The 15,019-nt window shown below is 35.7% G+C and overlaps 1 protein-coding gene across 2 annotated transcripts in view; it reads right to left on the minus strand.

The window, feature by feature from the left end:
- Window positions 1-5,995: 5,995 nt before the first annotated feature.
- PCDH11X (protocadherin 11 X-linked) overlaps window positions 5,996-15,019 on the minus strand; it is a 509,451-nt gene continuing 500,427 nt past the window's right edge. For both annotated transcript variants that reach the window (XM_054214618.1, XM_054214617.1), the window contains one exon: window positions 5,996-6,811. In XM_054214618.1, coding sequence (XP_054070593.1) covers window positions 6,420-6,811 — 392 coding nt within the window. In that variant the 3' untranslated portion in view covers window positions 5,996-6,419. The remainder of the gene's footprint in view (window positions 6,812-15,019) is intronic.

Genomic DNA, 15,019 nt, shown 5'->3' on the forward strand with positions numbered 1-15,019 from the left:
ATGAATAACGTCATTTCAGTCCCTTAGAAAATGTCTTTTTCTTTGCACGTCCTACTCATCTGCTATAGAAGATATCGCAGACGTGGCTTAAAGCTATGGATTGAAGTGTAGTCTACAGTGCTTCCAGCCACTTCATTTCTCTGTCTCTTTGATAGGTGTAGTTACTAACTTTCTTTTTTATAAATACAGACTTCTTAATCCTAGTAGAGAAAAACTGTAAGAAGAGGTAGCCTCAATTCCATAGTTAAAAGCTATCCAGAAAGCATGGACCTACACATTTAAGTTCCTGCTTTGAATTGCTTTGAATTAAATATGAAGACATAGCTTTCAGATCATAAATGCATTTACTGTTAGAGCTTTAGGTTTAAGCATGAAATCAGCACCATCAAAAGACCTCTAAACCACTAAAATAATAAAAAATACAAATGGAAATATATCATTAGTCTCATTGTAGTTATCAGACATGATATGTTTTCATACTGGATCATGAATGCAAGGACCAAGACAGAAAGATTAAATCTTGGAAAAATAGTTGTTATTTGCAAGTGGAGTCCATGTGTACCTTCTTCAAACATGACTTTCACCACCACACAAGGGAGGAGAGCTGTTTTCTGTTTGCTGTAGGAAGTACCTTCTTGCTCATTTCCTTCTTCTGCTTGATACATAGCACTTCTAAGGCAGAGCGGACGAGCTGCTGCTCAGTCAAACTACAGCTCACTCCTAAGGCCACACCTGGAAGAAACCTGAAGAAAAGTCAAGAATGCTAAATGATTATATGGGCAGCATATCTCCAAAATTGCCTGCTATTGGTAAACACATTTTCTTCTTTAAATAAATCCATGTGTATGTTCTAACAAGACATTACCTCACCAGAAATTACCGAGCAGGAGGTCTTGGAGTCCATCTTACGGGTAAGAGATGTTTCTTGAACACTGCACCAGCCCTCCCTCAGTGCTGCAGTGCTTTGGTGAAAATATTGCATTCTGTAGAGCTACACAGCAAATTCCTGGGATTCAAGTATTTCCAACGTGGACAGGGAAGCACTCCAGGTATTTATTCCTTGTGCCCACAGGGAGGAGAGCAAAAAGATGACTCCCAGGGAACACTACTTCTGCAATCCCCTTGCAGTTTTGCACAGTGACACCAATGCTAAAATTATGCACATCTTCAGATACTATATATTTCTGCCTTGCTCTCTCATACTGTTTAGCAGATCTCTGTAAGATTCCACGGTTTCATCGCTTCCTGAGGTTGCCCTTCAAAACATCACTGAGCCCAGTTTGAGAATTTACCATATAAAGCAGAGAAACTCTCCATCTCCAGAAGTTTAGATGTTTTTATCCATTTTTACTTTTTTTAATGTTTAGGCTGAATACATTCTTTAGAACAAAATCTAATGTTTCAACAGTTATTGTCAGTGAAGGAATATACTTGTGCACAGTTTTGATGCCAAAATAAATATTATTTTGCTGCTTGAAAAGGTCCCACAGACAAGAACGCTACGCTTGCAAAGCCATAACTGTGTCAAAGAAGAAGATATTACTGCCTTAGTGTCAGGACAACTATCAAGAGAGTTGCTGTTTAAATATGGATTTAAATATAGAAAAATGCGTAAAATATTGCTTCATTAGTTCCTGGTTTGATGGTTATTTCATTATATCACATCCTTGGTGAGAAGATAATCCCTTTAGCTCAACAACAACTTATTAACCATGTTCTCTCAACTAGAAATAGCTTATTTTCTGACAAAACAAAACCCATAAACACTCCTGCCTCCAGCTCATAATGATTTTCTATAAGTAAGTGTATGAGAGGCATAGTAGAAGGAGGGACCTTGGTATGTAAAGAAGTGACATGGAAATGGAAGATATTTCTGATAGTATAAAGCTAGACTGCTGTACACGTTGTGTGTGTGAATATTTCTACTGTTTACCAAAAGCCTGCTACTCAGTTGCATGAAGCAACTGTAAATGTAGTTAAATTTTCTTGGCTTTCTGACAGTGTGGGGCTTCACAAAGAAATGAGTTTTGGAAAGCTGAAAATGGGAGAGAAGTCCGGCTGGAGGAGTACTTTTAAACCCCTTATATTTCAGAAACAGAAAGAAGACAGTGCAAAGGAGAAAACTGCTTTTGTGGATCTAGTTTATTAATAAGCATTGTAATTAACAAGACAACATGCTGTACAGAAACCTGAAACCGAACTACTGCAAATTTACTGGACTTTAAATGCTGCTGGACTGTAGTATATGATGTCCAACTGCATGGTTTGTAAAGTGTGGTTAGGGCTGTTTCAATACACAGACATACACTGCTCACTCTCAGATCCTGTAGTATGCCATAGAGCAGGGAGATTCTCCAGAAATACAAACTCAAATATTTACAAGAAATTGTCAATCTCTTTCTTCACTAGGGATAACATAAGTTATACACAATTTTCCTACGTATACCAAATAAAATCTTTGCCTTCAACTTTACTTTGTGTCTGCACAAACCAATCCCTTCCTTTTTATTTATCCAGTCACAAATGTCAGTGCAATCATTTAATTGATAATCATTCAGTAAGGATTGGTATTAAAGCTGCGAAAGTGAAACTTCAGCAAATAAATAGAGTCAAGTGTAAATTTTCAAACTTTAAAAACTCAAACTTTATATGCTTGAACCAAACAACCTTGAGCTAATCAACCATTATTGACTAGAAATCATTTAGGTCTATGGCCTTTGGCTTGAGCACGCTGGAAGCAGGGTAACAACAATGGCTGGGGGCTGATGGGGTTCCACGCCAGATTGCAGCTTGCTCAGAATACAACAGCAAACTTTCACTTCTCTTACAAACAAACCCAAACAGATCTATACACACCGAGGTCGCAGATACCTGATACGAAGCGGCTGCTCTCCTCCAGCCCTACGCTAAGCAAAAAGCCCTGGCTGGATTCAGAACCACGTAACTAATGTTATGTCAAGCTGGCTGTCATGCTAACATTCATAAGCCCTCAGGTCCTATTAGCACGGGCTCATTGCCATGATAATTAGCTAAATGACCTGCATCCGGCCAGCTCACAGCCCAGAGAGAGCAGGTGCTCTGTAGTCTCTGTCTGGCCAAGCAGACATGCCTAATTACTCTTTCTTTAGAATTAAGTTACACTTCAGAATACAGCACAGTTTAGGAAAACAAAGAAACAGCACATTTTACTTCAAACTTCGGTTCTTTTTTTTTAAGATTGGGTTCAGTTTTTTTTAATAATTGACTGCTTTACAATATGGAAAAAAGTACCTTTCTTTCTGCCACCACTACCTGTAACTTTGATGCAATACTTAAAAGTGCAACAAGCTTGTACTGAGTTGGGGCTGGGGGGGAATAATCTAGGCTAGACTGTGTGACACATTGCTTTGAAGGCAAAGGTTTTCCTTTGTTGTTACACTGCATGAAACAAATCTAATCATGTAACTACCATTTTACTGTATATTGTATATAGGATTGTTTTCTCCACAAATTCACACAAGTAAGATAAAATAAGTTAAATGACTAAAAAAAATTACACAAAAATATACAGTCTATGTACTAGATAAATTATTTATATATATGGCAAGATGTGTAAAGAGTCTCTAGTAACGTTATTCCTCTGGATACTGACATGCTACTCAGAAAAATGTTGCCTCAGATGCATAGTTTTATGTATTAGATATATAATATATAAGAGTGAGGGAACCATTTGACTCCTGATACAACATGTATTTACAATTAATTGTTCTGCATCTTGTTGAGAGAATTTCAGAATATCACAACGCAATTATTTCATGGATATAACATTTCATACTTCCTATAATCAGATTCATCTTTACAATGCTTTTTGTTTAAGCAATTTTTTGTTGGTGTTTTGTTTTGGTGTTTTGTCGAGGTTTTGTTTCTTTGATTTCAAGAGAAAGGGAGATGGTTAATTGCTTCTGTACTTTAGGGAAGAAAAAAAACAAACCAAAACCAAACCGCTAAACATTCAAATGTGAAGTTTGTTGGGGTTTCTTCCCCCTACCTATGAAAAAACACTAATTCTGCTTCCTTTGCCAGGAAATTTCAGGTACAATTTTTAGCCAGAAAGGAAATGTTGCAGGCAAAAAAAGTGAGAATTTTCCAATGCAGGTGCCAATTCTGTAAACATTTGGTATGGCAGCTTTCTGTAATAAAAACTAAAGTCCTCTGCTTACAATAGGAAGCGTTAGCTGTCAGCATTATTCTAAATTTGCACAATTAATATGTTTGGTAAATCTGTGTAAACTACAGATAAGCTTTTTTTGTGTATCCCTGAAAAGGACTGCTAATTTTTTTCATTGTGATGAATCCAAAGCAAACAACAAAGGGCTTTGTATATATTAGGTATGAATTAATTTCTCAATTTTTAATTGTCCTGGAATTGGAAATGTGTTGTGTCAGCTATTGTGTGTCAGTACCCAAAGGATTATTATTTTTTTCCAGGATTTACATGCAACTGGAAGCCAGTGTGCCACATCTTTTCTAAACGTTATTGAAAACTACATTAAAAAAAGAAAAGAAAAGAAAAGATCATTAGATAATCTGATGTTCATTAATTAAACCCTATCAGTAGGTTAAAAGTGAAGCTTCTTTTGTTTTGCACATAAAATCTAAATGTGATTTGAATAGATTTACATTGGGGACAGCGATATATAAAGCTACTTATACCTGCTGGGCACATAAGAGAAGCTCTTTTAGCATTCATTGGAAACCCTCAACAACTTGAACTTCTGTAAATTTTACAAGCAGCTAATATTACAGCATTTTTACACACAGTTTTGTTTATAAATTACAGATTTAAGTTACAATATGAAGCCTACATATAGTTCTATCCATAGGAAATATTCACACACTGTCTTTTTTCCCCTCCATACAACTTCGATTGTCTCACTTAATGTACCAATAAAACTAAACAAAGTTATGCAGTTTTTTAAAGAAAAAAATTCTTGGTATGTACATACTGTAAATGATGAAATGTTAAACAGCAACAAAATACTAGAAGGAAAATGTGTTTTTTTCATCTAATAAAGGAACCTCCTTTTCACCCAATATAGAATTCACCAGCTTTTTTCTGCCACTATTATATCCTCCAGTATACAGAACACTGAAAAAAATCCCTCATCTTTAAAGAGATTTATCTCGAGACTTTATCATATAATATCATTGGGGTGTGTTTATAATTACATTTATCCAGATTTCACTACCTAGATTCTTCTTTCTTTGCTCAGAACTGTCAGTCATTCTCTAATAAACTAAGCCACAATGATGAGTACTTCTTCATCTAATAGCTGTATGGTGAAGTAACTAATATTATAGCTAACCTTTTACTGAATACTTACAATAGGTCAATATAGCTATAAAAAAAAGCCATATACATCACTATAATATTCTTTAAACACCAGTAGCTTGCAGCCACGACATCACATCAGCCAAAAAACCTACCCCATTTTCCTACTGTTTTCAGCAGTGCCCATGTAATTTTCTACTAACAGGAACAGTAGCCAAAGCAAGCTCTGCAAGATGAAAAAAAAAAAATTAAAAAAAATAATTAGAAATAGACTTATGGCTTGAAAAGCATAATATCATATTGTATCATATTGTATCATATTGTTGCTTGCATTATTGTAGAAAGGAAAATCTTGGAAATGAAAATAAGTTAGTTATGATTTTTTTCCAATTTTTATCTTGCGTATCATTGTCATGTTGTTTATTTCACACAGAAAAGCCTAGTTGAGAGCTTTCTATTTCATCTATTGAATTATTTCAAAGAATAAGTACTTGTAGACTGAGACAATAAAAATTAAAATCAAAAGCAGTTGTCATGTCTTTAAGTACATTTGCCTTCTTAATTACATAAAAGATAAATTTTGTGGAAAGATCCTTCTTAAGAATTAGATTTTAGGATCTTATTCATTCTATTATGTAAGGTAACCAAATGAGAAATTGCCCACTTGATCTCTATTGCTAAGCAAATGGAAGATGAAATCCATGAATATGCTGTAAATAACAACAACAAAGAAAAATTGAGTCAGCTATATTTAGATTGTAATATTCTCCAAACTGTACTAAGAAATTGCTTTCAACAGGGAGGAAGAACTGCTGGCAGATATTTGCACTATATGGCCCATATAAGAAAATGATCAGGATTTGGTGTTTTTCTTTTGATTGTTTCTGGGTTGTGGGTTTTCTTCCCCATTTTGTGGATTTTACCAAGAACTATGGTAAATTTCTTTTAACTAAGTCCTAAGGATTTAGCTTTTCAATTTCAAATTTAGGATTCTATATACATAAATATTCACAGGCCTAACAAGTTTGTATATGCACTAACAGTGTTAGGCTGTGACTATATACAGTCACACTTAAAGCCTGAAATAGCAGATTTGTCAGATATGCATTTATAGCTGGTGCTCATGTATAAACGTAGTGCTACTCCCAGACACTGGTGCCTGGTGGGACGTGGCGAAGTTTGCCAGAGGAATGACTTTGACGGGATCTTCGCTGGCGCAATGTCTTTCGCAGGTGTTGTAGAACTGGGGCCGGGGCCCACCCTGGCCTTTGTCAGTGTCATCCTTTGGAAGGGGCCTCCCAAGAGTGTGTCGTCCCTCAGGCCTGGCTCCTCGGCCCCAGCCTTGCTGGAAGCCAAACGATGGCAAAGGGGTGTTGGACTGCTGATACTGTGTCAAAGAAGGTGGCATCCAGCAGTTGTCAGAATGGCCTAGGATGAGACACTCCTGTGTGCAGGTTTCAGAGGCTTCAGCCAGGGCTTTCTGGAGATTAACTTCGATAGCTGGAGGATGCAAAAAGACAAGACATTATCAGAGGTCCAAAGACTGGCGTGCGCAGGGAATCAAGGTTAACAAAGCAAACCCCAGTTCTACAGAAATGGCCACAGTTTGGAAAGAAAATACCTGCAGGTGTACGACTTAAGTGAAGGTTTAGATTTTGCAAGTCTGGGGCCCACAGTGTTGTCATTGGCTATCATCAGAAAAAAGTTAATGTTTAATGAACAGATGATACCATCATTACAGGTATGTAACTAAATTCCTTATGCATTCTACTTACAATTACCTTTTCACTTTTTCAAATTGTCAGTTGTGTAATAAAGCTATAAGCTTTATAATAATCTAATACCACAATTCCATATATTTCCATATAACTACTTGGAAAACTATATTAAAATTAGGATTTTTTGAAATGTTCTCTTAAAATTGGATTTTTGGATTTTTTGCTTTACTTAAGGCAAAACGAAATTAACTTGGACACATAACCAAAGATGGTACATTGGCTTCAAAGACGCACTCGAGCTTTAAGAATGAAAGACAGCTTAACAGCTATTTTAAAAAGAATTGATTTCTCCATGCATTCAATACTGGAAACCTTGAAAAATCAAAGGGTAATAGCAAAAGAAGCTGTAACCTCTGTGTTTACTAGTAATCGAACCAGTAGATGCAAGGTTTGTGCCCTTGAAAAAGGATGATAGAAATTATAATTTGTTCAAAGGCGAAGTAAACTACTAAATCTGAAAAGACGTAATTTGCAATACAATAACAATCTTCATCAGTTTCCTTTAAACTGTGGCTTTATCATGTGTAAATTCAAAGTAACAGAATTAAACTTCTACAAATCATTCCTTGAAATAGTTTCCATATTATATATGTTAATTTTATATTTTCTTGCCGTGTGCAGGATTTAAATACATCAGGAGTGAAGAAGAGTATCCGATTAGATACTTCACCATGTTGTCTTCCCAAAACTTTCCAGTGAAAGATACATACATATTTTTAATATCTGTCTTCATGAAAATAACATTTAAAATTGGATTCTGGCTCATAACCACTGGAGAAGGTATGCCACTAGGAATTACTTATAGCAATACAAGTTCTGAGTAGGAGCCTCTCACCCTCTGAGCTTTATGCTGCATTTCTGCTTTAATAAATACTTTGCATGTTGAAATCTGTGTAAAGCTACAAAGCACAAATACATATTTCCATGTTATATCTCAATAGAAATGAATTAAGTTTTTCCTTCAGGCACTGAAATGTATAATGCTGCTGTCCAAAATACAGGATACATCTTTTTTAAATCTACCATGTTTCAGTAGACAACTGGTTGCTCATTGTATCACGAATGCTATATTCTTGATTATTTCTCCTTAAGTACCTTGTACGAGTATGTGCCAGTTAGAGAAATGATTGTTTATAAATGCTATTTTGCCCTATTACTGGCATTTTAACATGTCTTCAGTCATTTTGTCTCAGTATTTTTCAATGTAATCCTGACAAAGCTTTGGCACCTTGCTGTTGAAATACTAATCCAGTTTTGATGGGCAGTAGGAGACATAAATATGGAAATGATTCAGCAGAGGCAATGGTTTCTGCAAAATAAGTTACTACCGGTAGATTAGTCTAATCTTTCTGTGTCCTACTATCTGCTATTAAAGACATAAATTTGAGTATATACAAGTCTTGTTAAGCTCTTTAATTATCCAGGTTTGCTTCTCTTCTGATCAAGGCAATGCACTGAAATCAAGTACAACCTTGACAGAGTGTTGAGTTATCCCTGTTCTATACAGACACTGATCTTTTTTGTATTTATTAAAAATACCTTTTTGATACCCAGTACCTCACTGTTTCTTTTAATCTCGAGGGTTTCTAAACACTCTTAAAATGCTTTTAATGCGGTTAAACTGAACAACACACAATTATTTATTTGGAAATAGAACTTATGCATTTCTAGCTCTTCACAGCAAGTGGTTACAGTACTTGTATTTTACTATCTGTCTCAAGCTTCAGTAAGAGAGTAAACAAACCTAAACCACCAAAAGAAGCACTTGGCAATAAAAACTTAACATTTAAGCATTAGACAAGGCAACTGCAGAAATGAAAGGTCACTCATAAAACATTCTGTACGCCATCTCGCCAGATCAGTAGGACAGCGATTTTGTGCCGTGTGTTGCCAGACTACCTGTAGACTTGGAACATGTTACCATGCTAAGAATAACAACATTTTCAGAATGACAGTCTTGTTTATTCTGTTAAGAAAGAGATATTTTTATCGGAGTTTTAGTTTTAGAAAAAATAAATTAAAAAAAAAACTAAAAAACTTTACAACAATCCTGGGCATAATCATAAGTTACGCACACAAATTATTTTGGCTTTGAGTTGGGCTTTTGTTATACAACAGTCTGCCAATGCAGGATTGTTTAGAAGATACACCTTTTGTAGCACCCATAGTTTTTCTTTAAATGTTGATATGTGGTACACATAATCTTGATTGTCAGAGTAAGTTTTTCATCACCGCTTATGATTAATAACATGTAAAATATACAGTTCTCATTAACTTTGAAGAGTTAAACCCCTTTTCTACTGAGCACCTCTGCAGTGTTGCAGAACAGGAAATAAAAAAGTATTTAGTAAATACAAGTACTTCTCTGAATGATGTCTGATTAAATTTTTTTCTAACATAACTAGCCAAATTTTGTTTTAAAATATACTGCATTCATTTAAAAAAAAAAAAAAAGAAAGAAAATAAATAAATTGTAAGAAGCATTTTTTTTTTTAAATTAATATCAGAGTTTTATGGGCTTTTTAATCCAAATCAGCTGTGCATAGGCCATAGCATTACTGCAACCCTTAGGCAGTCTTTAGGAGACTGGGTATGCTGTAGGATACCCGATTAACTAAGGGTGTTACAATGAATACAGTGCGAGGCAGGCAAGGTCCCCAATATCTGCATTTAAGGGAAACTTGGAAAATCTCGTCAACTGATCCTCTGCAGTAAATAGTACTAGCAAGAATAACTGGGACGCAAAACAGTTTCTGTTTGGTATAAAGCAAAAATAAATATAACCAGCAGTGTAAAATATTATGGGTTTAGCACAATGAAGTAAAAATGACTGTTGGAGTATAATTCTTCTGGTGTTGAATGAACCTAGAACAAAATGTAGAAAAATTTCTGCATGAATATTCACCAGGTATTATCTTTTTTGCTTGCTCCTCCAGGCCATTAAATGTAGCTTCTTTCTGTCTATCTAATTGATTCTCAATTTTTGTAACATATCATCATTTGCCTGCTTCTTTAGCACCTGAAATCCTTCTAAATAACCACTTGGCACTGGCATTGCACTGTCATCTAACCTATGCTTTAATTGTTAGGAATACTTTTTCAACAATTCCCTATTTTAGCGAAAAAAGAGGGCTTTATGTTAGCAATGTATTATACTTACGGTGCCAACTTAAAATAGAATGCAGCTGATTTCCAAATATTTGTTTACAGACTTAAGACACAAAGAGGTCACTGTAACTAGCATTGAGATGTTGTCCTCAGCACCACGTCAGGCCTCCCCCCCTTGACCACTTGCTGCCTACTTTAAACAAAGGATTCTCTGGCTGGCTCAGCATCCCAGAGGACCATCTGAGGAGGAATTCCAGGGTGAGTGTGAAGTTCAGTGCTCAAGTGGCCATTTATCAGAGGCTGTGTAAATTGACCGTGGCATTTTGTCACTGCTACTCTTTAACATTCTTGCATCTTTGCAAGTCATTGCTAAACGTGGGTGAAAATAAAATTTTCTGAGTCCTTGTCTCTCATTCGAAAGTCGTAATGTTGGGGATAGTTCTGCATACTCCAATAAGTACTCAGTGTTAGGAAACATCTGTGACATTTGCCTCTACCAATCAAGTAAAAGAAGGTTCTTGCTCTTTCTAAATATTTTCAGAAGAAATTATGGTTTTCTCCACTGAAATGCAGCGTCTAGTAACATCTTCTCACATAAGATATGCCAGGTTTATAAATAGAAATAGAAGTGTACATTTCACATGTATTATGAATAAACAATACATTCCATCAAGCTCTTACGGTCTACCTTGATTCTTACTTCATTCAGTAATAAACCCTTAATTTTATATATTTTTTTCATACTACGTGGAGACTCTTCAGCCGTGACGTACAAGTAGTATGAAAGAGAATTCTTAATTCATAGAATAGATCACACTCATGCACATGTGAGTTTACCACTTTGATTTGAACTCCAGATTGTTTTAGGAATGAAACCATTTTTTAAACTGTCTGCCTCAGAACTAAGAACATTTTTAGAGAACGTGTCTGTCAGCTTTTATGAAATGTTTAGATCAGAACTGTCAAATATAACTAAAAGCACAATAGTTAAAAGACTTTCTCATTGTTCCACAGTTTATCATTTATAGGTCAAAGCAGGTTTCAGTAAGAATATTTACTTTCACTTAAGAAAACATGGAATTCCAACCTTGCCAGGTAGCTATATCCTTCAGTCAAAACAATTATAAAAAATACCGTATGATATTTTTTTTCCTGTTTGTTTTGGTTAGAGACTTTCTGTGGATATAAAGCCTGTGCAGGTTTTTATAGGTCGTAAATAAAAATTTATTTTTGGGGAATGAAAGCTGAAGAACTCTACAATGCTACTCTCCCTCTCAGTCTACAAAACATGTGGCACGATACTGCATACTTTGGCATTTCCAGCTTAATATTACGTTCCAGTTTTAAGAATATTTCTCATAGAGAATTCTCAAATGAAGACAGGTTGTTACTACACCTGTGTTATCAGCAGTCTCATAATGTTGAAAAGTTGGAAGCATATACTTGGTGTATACTTTTCTACCCCTATGCCCTCCCCTCCAACCCCAAAAGGGAGACATATGACTAAGACAACATTAAGAGGGCTGGTTCCTTTCTCGAACTGCCACAGAAGTCACCGCTTGCATCACAAAATACCAAAAATACAGGCTGGATGGGACTTTTGAAGATGTCTGTCTAACCTTCTGCTCAAAGCAGGATATCTTGGTCAAACTAGAAGAGAATAGTTTTTCCACAAGTTTAGGCCAAACTTTCAGAATTGCAGATATTCCTTTCCAAAAACCTGCACATATATGTTAAAAGGGAGATATACATTTCCAAGAGTTGAACAATCAAAAACATGAGCTCCCAGAGAAGCCTTAAAACATCTCCACCTTTATCCATATGTGTAATAATGATCAAAAGACATTTGTAAATGTATTTATTAGCAAAATACTCAGATTCATTAGAAGTTCAAAAACTTAGGCTTAGGGGCTTATAAATTGTGCAAAGAAAATTTCCAAAACAATTAAAAAAAAAAAAAACAACTTAAAAGACAGAATATAGAATGCTTGAATTTTAAAGCCATGTAGCTGAAATCTTAATGAAAAGCCAGTATTGAATTTGACACATTTTGGATGCAAACCATCCAGTGTTACATTTAGAGCACTCTTGTTTCATAATAAAGCAAGCAACAATTAGCAAGCAATTAAGCAAATTGCCCATAATTATGCCATTGCTGAGCTATTTTTCATATTTTCACAACACAGCACATATATGAATACATGGCTTGCAGTGCCAATGCTACTCTGTCAGCAGCCAGAAGTGCCTCTCATTTACCGAAGCGTTTCGTATTAAACAGCTCCCATCGCACATTCAGTGCTCTCTGCTCAGCAGGAACCCACCAGAGTGATGAAGATGACAACCTTATACTACTCATCTCAGCCAATAGCTCCTAAGGAATGGGTCGTGTCCCCCCCATTCTTCGCCCCTGTGTATTTACTAAATGTGGTACTAAATCTAAGCAGGAATTCAAGCATAATATAGGGAAATTATAGTCCAGAATTACCCTGGTGACCAAAAGTGGCCACTTGGGTAACATCATTTAGCAGTCTCCACTATGTGAAGAGAACAGAAATGACATTAACAATAAAAAAGGCAGGGGAGAATAGTTGTTAGTGTAAACCGGGTTACTTTAATAAGGTCAGGAGGAAGAAGCTTGAATGTAGAAACCCTAAATAACTGCTGCTATAATATACTCTGCTTTTTTTTGCTTTAATAATAAAATGCCTTTGGGAGAAGTTTCCTATGAATATTTTATTTCCTGTATATGTCTCAATAAATTAAAAACCTAAAAGAGTTACTTAAGTTTGAACCTTTTCATTCAAAGAACAAGTAGGACACACCGCTTGCCTCTACCAGAGCCTGTGAGAAATCGTACTCAGAGGAAGACTGATCCTCCAGATGTTCTAACTGAGGAATCAACAGGCATGCAGGAAATCACACGTTTTCATGTGCTACCTAGGCTTGCCAGATTGTACTGGATATCTTGCAAGAATAAGCTCTCTTTCCATGCCAGCGAACACAGTTTATATCCTAACATCCATGGTTTAAATTTGAATTTAATCCTAAAAAATGCCGTGAGTTAGGATTCTTATTATAAAATCCCAGTGGTGTGAGGTGTATTTGGCACCTGGCTTCAATTAGTCAAGGAAACGTTATCAAAGATGGCTGGGGAAAGTTGGTGAGGAAGAAGACGGGAATGGAGGAAGTATCAGGGCAAAAGAGACAGCATATGGTAATTCCTGTACAATTAACTATGCTTGTGAAATGAAGTGAATCTTTCCTGCACAAATAATAGCCATATAAATAAAGCACATTAATCTTTCATTAAGTCATCTCTTATTGCTATTCTGACTAGAATTTCAATCTTGTATTAATCAAAAACAAGAAATGATCTAAAAGCAACGCTCCCGTAAAAAGTTCAGTTTCAATAATTGCTGTTTTGCACAGGAAGAGGTTTCATCAAAAAAAAAACCCTCAGGCCCCCCAACCCCCCTGCAACCTCTTGTGTTTCAGCCTAATGAACACGGGCATGAGAGTGTTGTAGAATACGCAGCACTGACCCTTATTGCTTCAACAGTCCAATTGTATTCCTCTTTAAATGTCCTTGTTTTGTTGCTAATTATGGCAAAACAAATATGGTTATTTGCAATGGATGCATGTTTCTTAGCCTATGAAGTGTATATTGAGTTATCAATGAGAATTTTAACCATAACTTGTAAAGTATAATGGCCATCTAAAATGAATAGCCTCAAATCTAGTATATTGATTACAATACTGGGTAATACAATGTGCTTTATTAAATATTTAATTAACTGCTTCACATTTGTACTGAAGCTTCTTAATTATTAATACATGGTTCATTATTTAACACAGAATATAAATTTAAATTCAAATCAATTAAACAAGGTGAAACTACATAGTGAAAAATGGTTTATCCTCCAGCAATAACCTTCGACCTGGAAACATAGTAAAGAGTGAAATTTGCATTTCTTTCCCCATACTTGAGAAGACTATGCATTTTATGTGATATATATTAAGCTCTTCTACTGATGTAAAGTTTCTGTAATAAACCCAGCTTCCTACAAAAATATGCTTCCTACAAAAAAAAGAAAGGGCTTCAGCTGTCACTTTTCAGCTGGTGCCTGGAAGAGGAAACATTTTCAATATGAGCTTTCAGTAGGAGGCTGGTAACACAGCAAACTTTCTCTCTTGATGTGTAAAACTTCATTTTATTTGTAGTAAGGGAAACGAGAGTGTGTAGGAAGTCATAGATACCCAGCAATTATCACCCTGGAATGACTGCTTCTTCAAGCAACAGCTTTATCATAAAGTGGTGGGCTGACCCCAGCCAGCAGCTAAGCACCACATGGCCGCTCACTCAGCGGTACTGAGAGCCCTGAAAACCTTTTACCTTCTCTGGAAATGAGCTGTGCTTATCAATGCTATCTCTTACACTGCTCAGGAAAACAAAAAGTGTACTAATATTGGTGTAGCTGCAAGCTGCAAGAGAGTCTGAAGTACAACACTAATTTCACTAAATACTCTAATATGATGATGTTTCTAAAGACTTATTGCTCACACATGTCCATACCTATATAGAAACCAGTTCTGTGCTTTCTTAAATATCCTTAAACATTACTTGAAATATGAGGTGCAGGAGATCTATGAAGAATAGTGTATCTCATATAGACTTCTAGAGATTAAATTTCAAACGCTCAGTAAAAGTTGCTCTTACACGTGCAAATGGAAGACATCTCTTGATGTTAGACAAGCTCCACTCTGCTGGGCCTTTTGCTTCTTTGGGAATTAACACCCTTTGGCTATTTCCACTTAAAAAGTC

Source organism: Rissa tridactyla, chromosome 9 (genome assembly GCF_028500815.1).
Source record: "Rissa tridactyla isolate bRisTri1 chromosome 9, bRisTri1.patW.cur.20221130, whole genome shotgun sequence".
Classification (NCBI taxonomy): Eukaryota; Metazoa; Chordata; class Aves; order Charadriiformes; family Laridae; genus Rissa; species Rissa tridactyla.